The sequence below is a fragment of the Polypterus senegalus genome, chromosome 12 (genome assembly GCF_016835505.1).
Source record: "Polypterus senegalus isolate Bchr_013 chromosome 12, ASM1683550v1, whole genome shotgun sequence".
NCBI lineage: Eukaryota > Metazoa > Chordata > Cladistia > Polypteriformes > Polypteridae > Polypterus > Polypterus senegalus.
The window spans coordinates 164,625,154-164,638,157 of record NC_053165.1 but is presented as its reverse complement, the minus strand read 5'-3'; the positions used below and the strand labels follow the sequence as shown (position 1 = coordinate 164,638,157).

General features: G+C 48.0%; 1 protein-coding gene across 2 annotated transcripts in view; it reads right to left on the bottom strand.

Annotated features, from left to right (window-relative positions):
• Positions 1-13,004, bottom strand: part of mag (myelin associated glycoprotein) — a 43,284-nt gene that overhangs the window by 9,032 nt on the left and 21,248 nt on the right. For both annotated transcript variants that reach the window (XM_039770636.1, XM_039770637.1), the window contains exons 4-10: positions 12,111-12,479; positions 11,548-11,844; positions 11,115-11,372; positions 8,073-8,333; positions 6,651-6,941; positions 5,431-5,530; positions 5,210-5,306 (exon numbers count right to left, since the gene is read on the bottom strand). In XM_039770636.1, coding sequence (XP_039626570.1) covers positions 5,210-5,306; positions 5,431-5,530; positions 6,651-6,941; positions 8,073-8,333; positions 11,115-11,372; positions 11,548-11,844; positions 12,111-12,479 — 1,673 coding nt within the window. The remainder of the gene's footprint in view (positions 1-5,209; positions 5,307-5,430; positions 5,531-6,650; positions 6,942-8,072; positions 8,334-11,114; positions 11,373-11,547; positions 11,845-12,110; positions 12,480-13,004) is intronic.

Below are 13,004 nucleotides of genomic sequence, written 5' to 3'. Positions count from 1 at the left end.
CTCTGATTGATTATTGGACATTTCAAATGTATGACACGATAGAAGAGACGTGATTGGCTGGGAATGTTAACAGCCAGTGGTAACATGTGTGTTATTTTTTTTGTACTTATTTGTGGAACCAAATCTTTAAAATATTTTGGATCAAATTCTTATTCCTTCATCTAGTTGTCTACTGATTGTTCCATAAACAGCTTAGCATCGCTGATTTATTGGTTTCTGTTGTGTCATTTCCTCTCTTTAGTGGCACAATGAAAGGTTTTGGAGTTGCTGCGGACTTCTTTCTCATCTTTAATTAAATTGTCCACTCTGCGTGTCCAAATTCCCATCCCAGAATGTCATCCTAGAAATGACATTGGAGTCAAGGCAAAAGAGGCAGCCATGGAGCAAATTAACATACACAAAAATATTATAACACACAGAAGTGACAAGTCAGTACATCGAGACAATGCCTCCCATGAAGCTGTCAGTCCATTCAGATGGTCGCCTGGGCTGTGGTGACCACCATCTCATTAATGTCCTTCGACGAGTCTTCACTTTGCACACAATAAGCTCCGCGTGCTTTGGCCCTCAGGGCACCTTCATGACTTTCCCTCACAAATGCGTCCTTCTCTCACTCCTCAACTTCCTGTCCACCACTCCTCCATCTCCATTCACCGCAGGGTCTACTTGTCCTCCTCAAGGCTTTGACCGCCCACATCCTGCTGCTGCTGTTGTGAAGGCTGAGAAGTTGCAGTCAGGAGGCCTTGCGCCGTTGGCTTTGTTCCTTTCTGTAGTGAATCCATTGGGAGCTGAGCAGGGCTGGAATTAACAATGTGACCAGCCTGCCTCTTGAGCTGTGGACCAAGAGAGATTGGGCTATGAAACGCCTGCTTTCATAACTCAGACCACATCTCCAGTCCTAAACTCATCAGCTCCAGTGTCAGCCTTTGGATTGGAAACAGCAGCCACTGCTGACTGGTGGACGGGCAGAATGGAGGTGGTCAGCTCATAAGTTTACTGCCGTGAGTACCGTGAAATATCCTGACATGCTTGTTTGACCGACATGAGCCACATCACCGCTCTCCAGTGCCACGGTGAGCAAGTCAGACGGGGACCTCACCTCGAAAACTCTGCATTCTTCAATTCTCAAAGTGATTTGTTCAGAATTTAGAACCATCAGAATGGAATTATGGCAAACAATGCAAGGCATTAAATATAAAAATGGCCGAAACACCACCTCATAGAAAAGACATTGGGGAAAAATTCAGACGTGAGCATCAGTAGGCTTTGTGCCCCTGGAACAGAATTACCCGAGCTATTCTCTAACGTTTTAGTTATTATTTACCACTCTGAACATAAAAGAGGTCGTTATGATAGCAATTGACGAGAAGAACTCATAATTAATTGGAGAATTCCGGTATTTGAGACTTCCTCTAGAGGACCTCTTTCTATTGCACGATTTACTCTAAAACTCATCGGCACATCGTCATCTCATCACAGACTTAAGTTTCGAGTTTGGTATTTTTCCATCCAGCCGTTTTAGCTTTCGAGAAACTGTGACACACAGACAGACACACACCATCATTGAGATAGCGATGTTTTCGGTATCAGGGGACCCTAAAGCGTCGAGATTCCTTGAAAACCAGAAATTGAAATTTTTGACGAACCTAAAGCTTTTGCTCCTCCCCCATAGATGATAGTTCACGGTGGGGGAGGGCGCTAAGCAAAAATTAGTGAACATTAAGATTAATTAACGACTGTTCTGTGTTAACTGAAAGGGCGTTTTAAAGAATGTGACTGGTGCAATAAAAGCAAAATTAAAATGGACAGAAAGTCAAAATGAAGCTAAAGGACTAAAACCAATAATTAGACTCAAAATCTTATTAGCTAAAAGTCAACGTCCTAAGTTGTTTCACACGCACCGCTGGCTACACTTTGAGAGTTTTGTTTTATCGAGTCGCCATCGTCAAAAACATCTCAGTGATGACAACAAGATTCACTCTGCTTCGACACCAAAACCGCGTCACAAGAAACAACAACTCGAAAAATACAAGAGAATGGCGGCGCCCACAATAACTAAACGGGGGTGAACAAATAAATAGACGTGATCATGGAGGTGGACCCTGGCACTGGGTGGCATGGAGGGTCTGAGTGAGAGGGAGAGAGAGCTCAGCTGATGTCGCCAGGAGGTGCCACACAGTCAGACCCCTCATGAACAATTAATGGAGTCTCCATCAGCTGACGCTTTAGGGAAGCTGCTGCCATTGCCATGGACCTTTGTCATCCAGACATCGCAGGTTTGCGGCCCACCACTGGCAGTTACCTCAGTGTGATTCCACGACAATACAGTGATGAAAAGTAGTTGGATTTTATAAAACAAGCTACAAAAATGAAAAGTTCCAAAATCATGAAACTCCCACAATGCAAATTTCAAAATGCATACACTGTGTATTGGTGTAAAATGACCAGCGACAGTTCTGAAATGTGCGTTTGGAAGAGAGCGGGTCCAATCTGGTCTGCCAAAGACACGAAGAGAAGGAATGAGAGAAGACCAACAGAAATCGCAAACTGCTTCGACGACAAAAGTGCAAAGCAGAAAGTCCAAAGGTCGTCTACCCAAACGTGAACACGACGGCCGACCCCCAAGTCAAACACACGGCGGACTCCCCGTCCTCTAGTATGGCGCTTACTAGCCGGAGCTGACAAAGACTTTCGATTCTTAGCCGGCATTGCAACCTCCTGTCACTGCAGAGGGAAAGAGGAACCGCTGACAGCAACAAGAACACACAAAATGGCAGGTCCGTAAAAAAAGAGCGATAACAATCCAGCAACGTGTAACCAACGATTACATAACGATAAAAAATCATCAAAACATAGATAATAAGGGCAGGAAAAGAAAACAGCGCACGCCAAAACCGCCCAATCAGAACACAAAGAGAATGAAATAAAAATGTGGGCGCATTACAGGAGGAATCAGCGACGTCAAGTCACCAAACTGCAAATGGCTTCCAGTCTCTCCTAACTCAACGCCCAGCCTACTCTTCTTCGTTCTTCGCTCTTTCTATAATTTCTCTCGTAGTGGACAATCACGAGTTTCTGACACAAAGTGAAGACGCCAGTCCACGCACACGGCCATCTGTCTGGACGCGTCACATCGGTGTTGACTCAGGTGGCTGGCCATTAACAATATAGCAGCCCCCCGTAAAACAACACACAAAATGACAACAAGCAAAATGGGGACACTGTGACATCACAAAATAAATAACAATACTAATAATAATCCGGAAAAATAAAGTGAATGAACGAGGGCGATACTTGACTTGATCCTGACAATTTGTGACTATAAAATACAACAATACAGTCACAGTGAATAATTAAAAACAGTTCAGTAAACATCATGAAATCAAAAAGGGTTTTACGGAATCCATAAAATACATTTTCTCCATATATGGTTATTGTTGTTAAATTTTTTCATCCTAATTTATTTATTTATTTTTTGTTCCTTTAGACCAGGGGTGTCCAGCTCTGGTCCTGGTGGGCCACAGTGGCTGCAGGTTTTCATTCTCACCATCTTCTTAATCAGTGAGCCGTTTTTGCTGCTGATTCACTCGTTTTGCCTTCATTTTTTAATTTACGTGACTCAGACCCCCTTTCTTAATGAGCAGCCAAACAATAATGAGACACAAAATGAGCCGCCACATGACCAGCTCACCTGAAAATAAAGAAAGGTGAGGGTCTCAGTCATGTTGGTCTGCTCAGGTCCCCCAAACATCTTGATGGTGGTCTTATAAAAAACAGAAAAGGAGAACAAGAGCAGCAGCAAGTCGTGATGTTCAGTAACGGCCCCTCATTAAGAAACTGGTTGGAGTTTGATGTTCCAGTTTAGCTGCTCATCTGTCGGCTCGTTTCATGTCTCAGTTCTGTTTGGCTGCCATTTAATGAAGAAACAAATCAACTCAGAGGCCTGAATCCTTAAAAACAGGGCTATGAAAATGAAGGGGAAAGTGTGGTGTTAAGGGTCCACAGCTCGCTGAACAAAGGCCGTTTTTAAATAAATAATCACCGCACTCGTGGCTTCATGAGGGGGCGTAGTAGTTGTAGCAAGCCGCAGGGCGATCTGCAGTGTGGGCATTTCTCACCGTGTGCACAGGTCAGGGACTGTCCACATCCATGATTGTTCCTGTGGCTAATGTGCTGCAGCTGCTATGGCCCCTCGTAAGATAAAAAGAAGCGCGAGTCGGTTGGGAGAAAAAAGAAAAAAAAATAGACAGAGAGAAAGGAAAAGAGTACGGAGGTTACAGGGAGCGAGGAAGCAAGTCAGTGCGAGAGATACAGAGACACATGGAGCATGTGGGCAAGCGAACAGGCGCTCGTGGGCAGCTGCGAGGGCCTGGATGTTAGGCCTACACCCAGGGGTTGGAGTTGATGTTGCTCCCGCTGAGCAACCCGGTAGCGGGAGTGAGCAGGGAGTGCCGGCGGAATGCCGGAAAGGCAGCGGGAGTCGGGAGGCTTGGTCGGGGAATGTCCAATGTGAGCATCCTGGCCGTTGGATTGAACCAAGTCTCGAGGCTGGGATGAGTGCCAGACCGAAGCCAGGGATCGGGAGGTCTCCAGTCTCGTGCGGATGTGAGTTGAAGAGGACAGCTGCAGAGAGAGAGCTGCAAAGCCTAGTCGGGAGAAGCAGGTGAGACGCCAGCATAGGAGACGCACTGAGCTTGTTGTTTTTAAAGATTGCTTCCTGTTGGACGTTTTAACCTCTGATTTTAAAGGATTGTTTTTTTTGTGTGTGTTTTAAACCTCCACGTTTTCTTTAATGGATTATTTATTTATAAGACTTTGAAGCGCTGCACTTTATTTGGACACTTTGAACATTTTTGTTTTTGTTGATTCTGATTTTAATAAAAGCTCTTTGCACTTTTTGAACCATCCCCTTGCTCAATTGTTGCCTCCACTGTCTAGCTCAACTTGGGTTCAAGGGCTCCCAAACAGCGATGGAAGTATGGAGCTGAACCCGCATCGTCACAGAAAGGAGTTCATGAGCAGTGAAAACTGATTAGGAAAAGGGTTAGAAGCCACAGCGGCCCACCAGGACTGGAGTTGGACACCCCTGCTTTATACAATGACCCCAGTTCTCTTCCATAGAGTGCCCCCTGTTGCCTGACCCTCTCATTCTAAGTGCCACCATATCCCTCAACAGGTGACAAGCCCATCAGAACAAAGTGACACTCACCACTTTCTTGCGGAGGCTTTCGGCTTCCTTCTTCACAGAGCTGTAGATCATCGGTGGGTTTTCTGGCTGCTGGGCGCTGCTGCCTGACGCGTTTTCCCTTGGTGAAGATGGTGTTGTGGTACAGAAGAAGAAGAAGAAGAAGAGGAGGAGGAGGAGGAGGAATAGATTAGCTGGGCTTTGTGTGAAGTGTCACTTTGCACAATTTTCACTGAGTCACTTACTTCTGGTTGTTGCGCCCAATGTAGCGCACAGCGGCGATGATGAAAGCGATGACAGCCACTCCACCGACGGTGCCGATGACCACCGCCAAAGTGATCTTTTCTGTAAAGTAGAGAAGAGCACAGAAGTTCAGAAGTGCCTTAAATTGGGACCCATGCTATTTACCAGACACTTGTGCACTGTCGTCACATCTCTTTGTCACACACTGGTAAAGAATAAGGCAGCTGGCAGTGCCCCTCATCAGTCTGTTTGGCAAACATGGAAGTCACTTGGATGTATGAGTTAAACATAACCAGCGCTTGAATGGCCGGCCCCTGAGGACAGACCCCGATCTCTCTTCATTTTCATTTACTGGCTAGTCTCACAGGGCTGGGCGTGTGTCTGGAAGCAAACGTGAATGCGATTGGACGGTTGACTGAGTGTGACATTTCTAAACCAATCCAGTGCCTCGTGAAGGCAGACCTCACAGAAGGGGTGGAGATTTAAACAGTAAAGAGCAGAGGGGCTCCGGTCAACGTCCTCCAACCAAGAGCAAGGCTGAGGTTAGGGTGGATACACCAGCTGTGGCCGAAGGTCCCTAAGTACGCGTGTGACGTGTGCGTGTGGAGAACACGGGTTCAAAATAAACACAACGTGTGACCAGGGATAAGCAGATACTAATGTGGCATTTAAGGACATCTCTGGACATGGCTGCCAGCTATGTGTGCCCTCTGTCAACGCCAGTCACAACCACTCAGTCAGAGCCAATCTGAAGTGTAAAGAACTGCCGGCTTCGTTTGAGAAAAGACGGACTTGGCATGGGTGAGGAGACCACCATTAAGCGAGAAGATAAAGAAGACATCGACTTCTGTAGTTTATAAAAACTGAAACGGTAAATGTGCCTAACGACTGATCATCTGCAGACACACAGACTGTAGACCTTGGAACTGCACGTCTAAGCAAAAAGTCAAGTAAGTCCTGCCTTGAACAGTACGGAATCAAACGATATTCTTCAGTCAGCCATTTTGAAATGCTACTGTTAATGTCGCCTTTCGCTGGCCTTCGAGTTGCCTGGCTTGTGTTGTCAGCTGTACCCAAAACAGTTACAGTGCACGGCCTGGAGGAACCCAAGGGTAGTTTTTAGAAGAAGCCCCTCCGGGCAAAGCCTTTTAGCAGAGCTGTGTTGTCACTGCGAGGGTCACGGTGGTCCCCATGAGACTACAGAATGGCGGACGGCACTTACTTTCCTGCTGCAGTTCCAGTTTGATGGTCTCGTTGCCGTAGACGTTGGACATGGTGCATAAGACATTGAGTCCGGTCGGCGGCTTCTCCTTCAGCTTGATCATGCCGGTCACCACGTAGCCGTCGGTGCTCGAGTAGTAATTGAACTCGTCCTCCGTCTCATTGATCGTCAGGTTCTCATCCGGCAGGGTGAACTCCACGCTTGGCTCCGGGTTTCCAGAGGCCATACACACACATTGGATTCCTTCCCGAATGACGGTGCACTTTGAGTCTGTCAGGAACACAGGGGCAACTGGAAAACAGAAGGTGGCACAGTTTAAAATGGAGTCTGGGGTTTGTGGGTACACTTTTATTGAAACTCTTCCTCCTTCTCCTCTGCACAGGTCAGCAGCCAGAATGACAGACTGGAGAGGAACGGAAAAGCCAAGACGAGCGCCGGCGATCATAAGGCAGAGGAGCTCATAAACCGCGAATGTCGAGTGCACAGCGAATACAAAACGGTTTCTGTGTTTAGAAATGTGGCTGATCGTCCAGACATAGCGGGGGGCTCAAAAACTGAACACCCGGTGAACGTCTGTTAATAACCCCTGACTGCTTGGAGGTCTCAACCAGTGGGTCGCGTTGTGTCGCTGGGCAGCCACCGGTGAGTCGCGCGTCGCTCTTCTTTATAATGGTAGTGGGCTGCAAGTGGGCCGCGTCTTAGGCCCCCCAACTCTGACAGTCAAGCTCGATTCATCAACCCACAAAGACACTTACACGACATGGTAACCAGTGGCTTGAGAAACGCTTAACATAGCATCTCCGATATTATCTTAGGACTTCAGGATTGAACTTCATAACGAAATGAGAGTTAAATCAGTTAAGAGGAACCTGGGAAGTTAAATCTCTTGAAAGGAGAAGACATTTTGAAGTTTTAGTTATCGTTACGGTTAAAGTTCACCTGTGAAGCCTTTACGGCACTCCGAGAAATGATGAGCGCGACGCAGAAATGAACTGATTGGAGTTGAATTCACGCTAAGCCTTCAGAGGTGGGATTTTGCCGTGAAGGCACTATATAAGTAAAGCTTTAATTGGCTCCAGCAGACCCCTGAGACCCTGTAGTTAGTTTATAGCGGGTTGAATAATGGATGGATGGATGAATCTGACTGAACACTTAAGTCGGCTGTTTGTGATTTCGTGAATCCGCATGCTCGGATGTAATGACAGTGGACACACTAATGCTAATTCTAGACATCCAATGGGCTTTGAGGCAGTGCCAGTGTGGTGCTTGTTGATTGGATCGTCGTCGTTCTCTTCTCATGTGACGACACTTCTACACGTGCCCCAATTACTACTACAGTGGCACGTTAACTTCTGATTGAGACCAGGCTGCAGTCATTTCACCCACCCTTGTTTTTTCAGGCGATATAAAAGGCGTCCTTACACTGGACAGTCACGTTGACATGGCTGCTGGCTCGGCCGTGTTCATTCTCCGCTAAGCAGCGGTAGTTGCCGTCACTCTCAAAGGTGATGTCACGGATTTCAAGGATGGATTGGCTTTCAGAGACAACACTGCTGACTAAGGTGCCATCTCTGAACCAGGTCAGTGTTGGCACCGGGTTACCCTCGGAGCTGCAGTGAAGTGTGATGGTCGTGCCTTCTTGTATGGTCACTGAAGAGTTAACTGATGGCTCCCGTGGGGGGTCTGAAAAGGAAAAAACACAAAAATACAAAAGACATTAGTCCGGCAAACAATTATCCCAGTCGGTGTGTGTGCCACTGTTGACCACTCAATGCAAAGACCCACTTCAGTCATCTCAGCATCCATCACAGCCACAAGAACTTCAGGATGTCATCGAGTGGCTGACATTTCTATCAAAGTGTAATGTGAAATCTTCTCTACACGACAAACAAGATCTGGAGTGTGAGACCAAAGTCATTAACGAGGGCCATTTCAAAGGAGTTAGGAGTTCTCTTTGATAGACGCTGATCCATGATAGTTACGATGTGACATAGAGTGTCACACACACACACACACACACCGAGGGGACACCTTCAGGGCTCTCGTGAGCCAAGGTCTCCCACCCAAGGACATGAGGGGGCGCTGTCGCTAACTTCTCTTTCTCCTCCATAGGCAGCTCCAGGAAGACGCTTGGCCACACCCCCAGCACTCTAAGAGGCCCCGCCCCTTGCAGACCCAGCTCTATATATTCAGTCCACTCACCAGAAGAGCCTGTTCAGTCCGAGACGTGTATGCAGGAGAGACGGAGCTCCTGAACTCCAACCTCCTAATTCACGCCAGTAACCGTTTCCTTAATTATTTCCTTTGTTTCGCACCCGACATTAAATGGAACCCACTGAGGAGGTACCCCCGCCTTTGATTTGAGGTCTGCGCACTTTGTGAGAACTGACAGAAAAGACGAGTTGGCTGTCATTGTGTAATAAAACTGCACAAAATAGTGAGAAACGAGGAAAATGTACTCATTAAATGTGATAGGTGGTCTTAAAATGTGTTGGCAGACTGAGAACTCTCACTCACGCAGCCCACCATAGTGACATGAGAACTACAGGCAGAGCTACTTGAACCTCCGAGATGACCTTTGGACTTTAGAGTCTCAAGTACGCAGGAGCTCATCGTTATTCTGGTGTAAAATACCGTTAACCACGAAGAGCTGCTGGACAAGAACTACGCTGAGTTTATCGGACCTGGGAAGGTTTAAGAGGTCCAACACTTGAGTGGGCTTTGCCCAGGTTGACGCCTTTTCTTCTGCCATGGAGAGAAAGCTGCCCAGAGAGCTGATTCTGGAGTGGCAATGCGCAGTGCAGATTACTGACCTCTAGTGGCTGGCACTTCACAAGACCTCCAGGCTGTCCTTACTGCGGCAGTGAATTCGTACAGCAGGAGGGGACTGACTGTCAACACTAGTGGGACTGTAGTGGTCTGTCTGTAGACTGCCAGGATCCCACCTACACCGCCACTTGTCCTCGCTGCTGCTGGCACTCAACTCTCAACTGTCTGGGGGTATTCTGTCTGAAGACAGCAGTGAGGACACTGAGATCCAGAACCACTGGGTCTTTCAAAACAAGACCCTCCAACTCCACTCCAGGCAGTCTGCATCAGTAGCCCCCTCTGCAGCTGCCACGTCAAGTCCCTGGAGCACTTTCATAATCCGAATGTCACCTGCTGCCCATTCTGAAATACCTGCAAGGACCAACTGCAGAAGTAGTGAGGCCACAATGGCCCAGCGTCACCAAAAATGGGTAGGGCATGTAATAAGGATGCCCCCTAATTGTCTGCCCTGCAGGGTGTTTTATGGCCAGTTACACATTGGTCAACACTCAGCTGGAGGTCAATATAATGACCCACTGAAAACCACGTTAAGGAAGTGTAAGATCCCACCGGGGACCTGAAGAAGACTGCTCTTCACCGCAGCACCTGGGGGCAACTGTGCCAAGAGGGGACCTGTCTGTAGGTGGAAGACTTTAAGGAAACTGGGCAAGAGGCTCAGGAGCAGCTCCCCCGTGGCTGGCACTGTCATATACACTCGGCCCACAGAAACAGGACATGTGGACCCAGGAGAGCCATCTGAAAACACACAGCTAGGGTTGTGGACGATGTGGACGCCATCATCAGACTTGACGAGAGAGCGACGGGCAAGCAATTGAGTGTGACAGGGCCACTAACTAATGGAGGACGAGGAACGGGCACTGAGGTCACTGAAACTCCACCCCTCTGGTCAACATGGCATCTAACCGAACTCGCCAGCAGAAGTCACATTCGTTATCCGCTCATCCACCGCAGAACACGGAGCTCTGCATTTTATACAACGGTGTTACATCGAACCTTCAAGTACTTTGTGTCTTTTAAACATTACAGATAAACGGGGGGCCTCCAGGACCCCAACACTCCGTATGTCGTCCTTTGTTAAGCTTTACGTTATGTTTATAGGGCCGTCATGTGACAAAGTGCATTACGTTACGATATTCAATGCAGCTGAATACATCCAAGTGATGTTTGCTATGCTATTCCTAATCTCTAAGCCCACCACTTTCAGAATAGTGGGGTCCAGCAGAGACTCGTATTGCTCTGAAAAGGTTCGGCTTCTTAACTTTTAAAATGACTTCCTATTGGACTCTTTGATGTGTCACCCGGATGTCGGTTTACGGTCACAGCGGAGTCGGACCTTCAGCTGGTGTCTCACCACAGGACTCCCATAAGTTCTAATCGAAAGGCAAATCAAATTTAACAGCTAAAGTTGCCCGATCCCAGAGTCTCTCAGGGTATCAAGATATACGACGAGGAATTGTGGGGGCTATCGATTATGCGATTCCCTCACGACTGTTCATCACCGTTCTAAATCTTGTATCACATCACAAACCAGTAATCAACTGGGAGCAGAGTGGAATAAGAAGAGCCAGTCATTCATCCGCCTAGTAGGTCACTACAGGGCAGGGCAGCTCGGCGCAGCAATCTGGTGCGACTCACACTTGACGGCCACAAAGAGGGAATTGTTCTTCTCCCCGTATTTGTTATCGGCGTTGCACGTGTAGATGCCCTCCTGGCTCGGCTGCAGGTTCTCGAGGACCAGCGTGGAGTTTTGTGCCTCCTCCTCCTTGACGAGAACATCATACAGGTACCACGTGATGAGCGGAGGGGGGTTGCTGTCCACGATGCAGTGCAGGACCACCGTGCTGCCTTCCATCGCTTCTAAGGACATGTTCACCTCCACTTCCCGGGGCGGATCTAAAAACCAAGAAAAAAGAAGATATTTAAAGGAAAAACATGCAAACCTGCACAGAGGACATCTTACTAGCGGGATGACAACGTGACCGACACACACAGCCAGGGCCTGCCTTCATCACTGGCTAGATAATAATGTGTCACCAAAGACTGGACAGAGGACAGAGTGAAGACTCACACTTGACGTCCAGAGCGATCATGCTGCCATACGACAGGCTGCTGTTGGGGTAGTGCACCTTGCAGCCCAGCTCCTTGCCGTTGTGGGTGTACGAGGGGACGAAGGAGAGCTCAGAGGACACCATGGTGTTGTCCACATCGTCGATATATTTGACCGTCACGAGCGGCTCTTCTAACCCTTCCGTGTTGAACCAGTTGACCTCGGGGGCCATGTCAGGGCAGTTATTCGGGGCAGAGCAGCTCAGCGTCACCGCCATCTCATTGATGATCTCCTCGGGTTCGTCGATGATGGGGCTGTCTGGAAAGAGAGCAGAAGGGAGAGGTTTACAGATTCGGGAGGCAATGGCGCTACGCTGACGTCGTAAACGTCCATTATGTTACTGTTATGACAAGCGACGCTCTCGTAGCACCACTTTGAATACGTTTTTGTCACCGATTTTGTGACCTTAATCGCCTGGCTGTGGTCATGATATTACAGAGGAGAGCGCCAGGGTCACAACGAGTGACATCATCACACAATCGTTATTATTTGTAGAACAAGGCATATATGAGTGTCTCACATACCTAAGACCCTGACGTCTGAAAAGTCGGGGTAGGTGTAAACGTTCGAGCCCCCCAGATCCGCTCTGAAGAAATACTTTCCCCCGTGCTCGAGTCCGACGTTGCTGATCTGCAGCGTGCAGTTCTTCTCCCGCAGGTCTCCCAGCAGCTTGGTGCGGTGTTTGTAGCTCTCGTGAACAATGTCCGTCCGGGACTTGAACACAACCGGGGGGTACTTCTGAGGGTAGGGGTCCCCGAAGTACCATATGCCATGGACTCCATTTTGAGGCCTCACACTAGGAGGGTACTGAAAGTTGCATGGGATGACGATGCAGGAACTCTTCATGGTGGACATGACCTTGGGCATCCATACTGTCCATTGAGAGCCGACACCTGCAATGCAACGCCTGGAATGAGCGACGAAGACCACATTCACATATGTATCCCCACCTGTACACATCTACGTATGATGAGCTTTATCTCACAGACATCGTGGACCACCAGCAGCGGCCGCCTTCAGCTTTACGCTACAGGACAGCTGCTTGCATGCAACACAATACAACACAATACAACACAATACAATACAACACAATACAACACAATACAATACAACACAATACAATACAATACAACACAATACCATTTATTATCGTGTAGCCCAAAATCACACAAGGAGGGCCGCAATGGGCTTTACCAGGCCCTGTCTCTTGACGGCCCCCCCAGCCCAGCTTGACTCTCTAAGAAAACAAGAAAAAAATGGAAGAAACCTCGGGAAAGGAAATTCAAAGAGAGACCCCTTACCAGGTAGGTTGGGCATGCAGTGGTCAATAAAAGGGGGTCAATACAACACAACACACAGAACAGAACACAAGTCATCCTGAATACAATAGAAATATGACAAGGACAGAATGCATCACA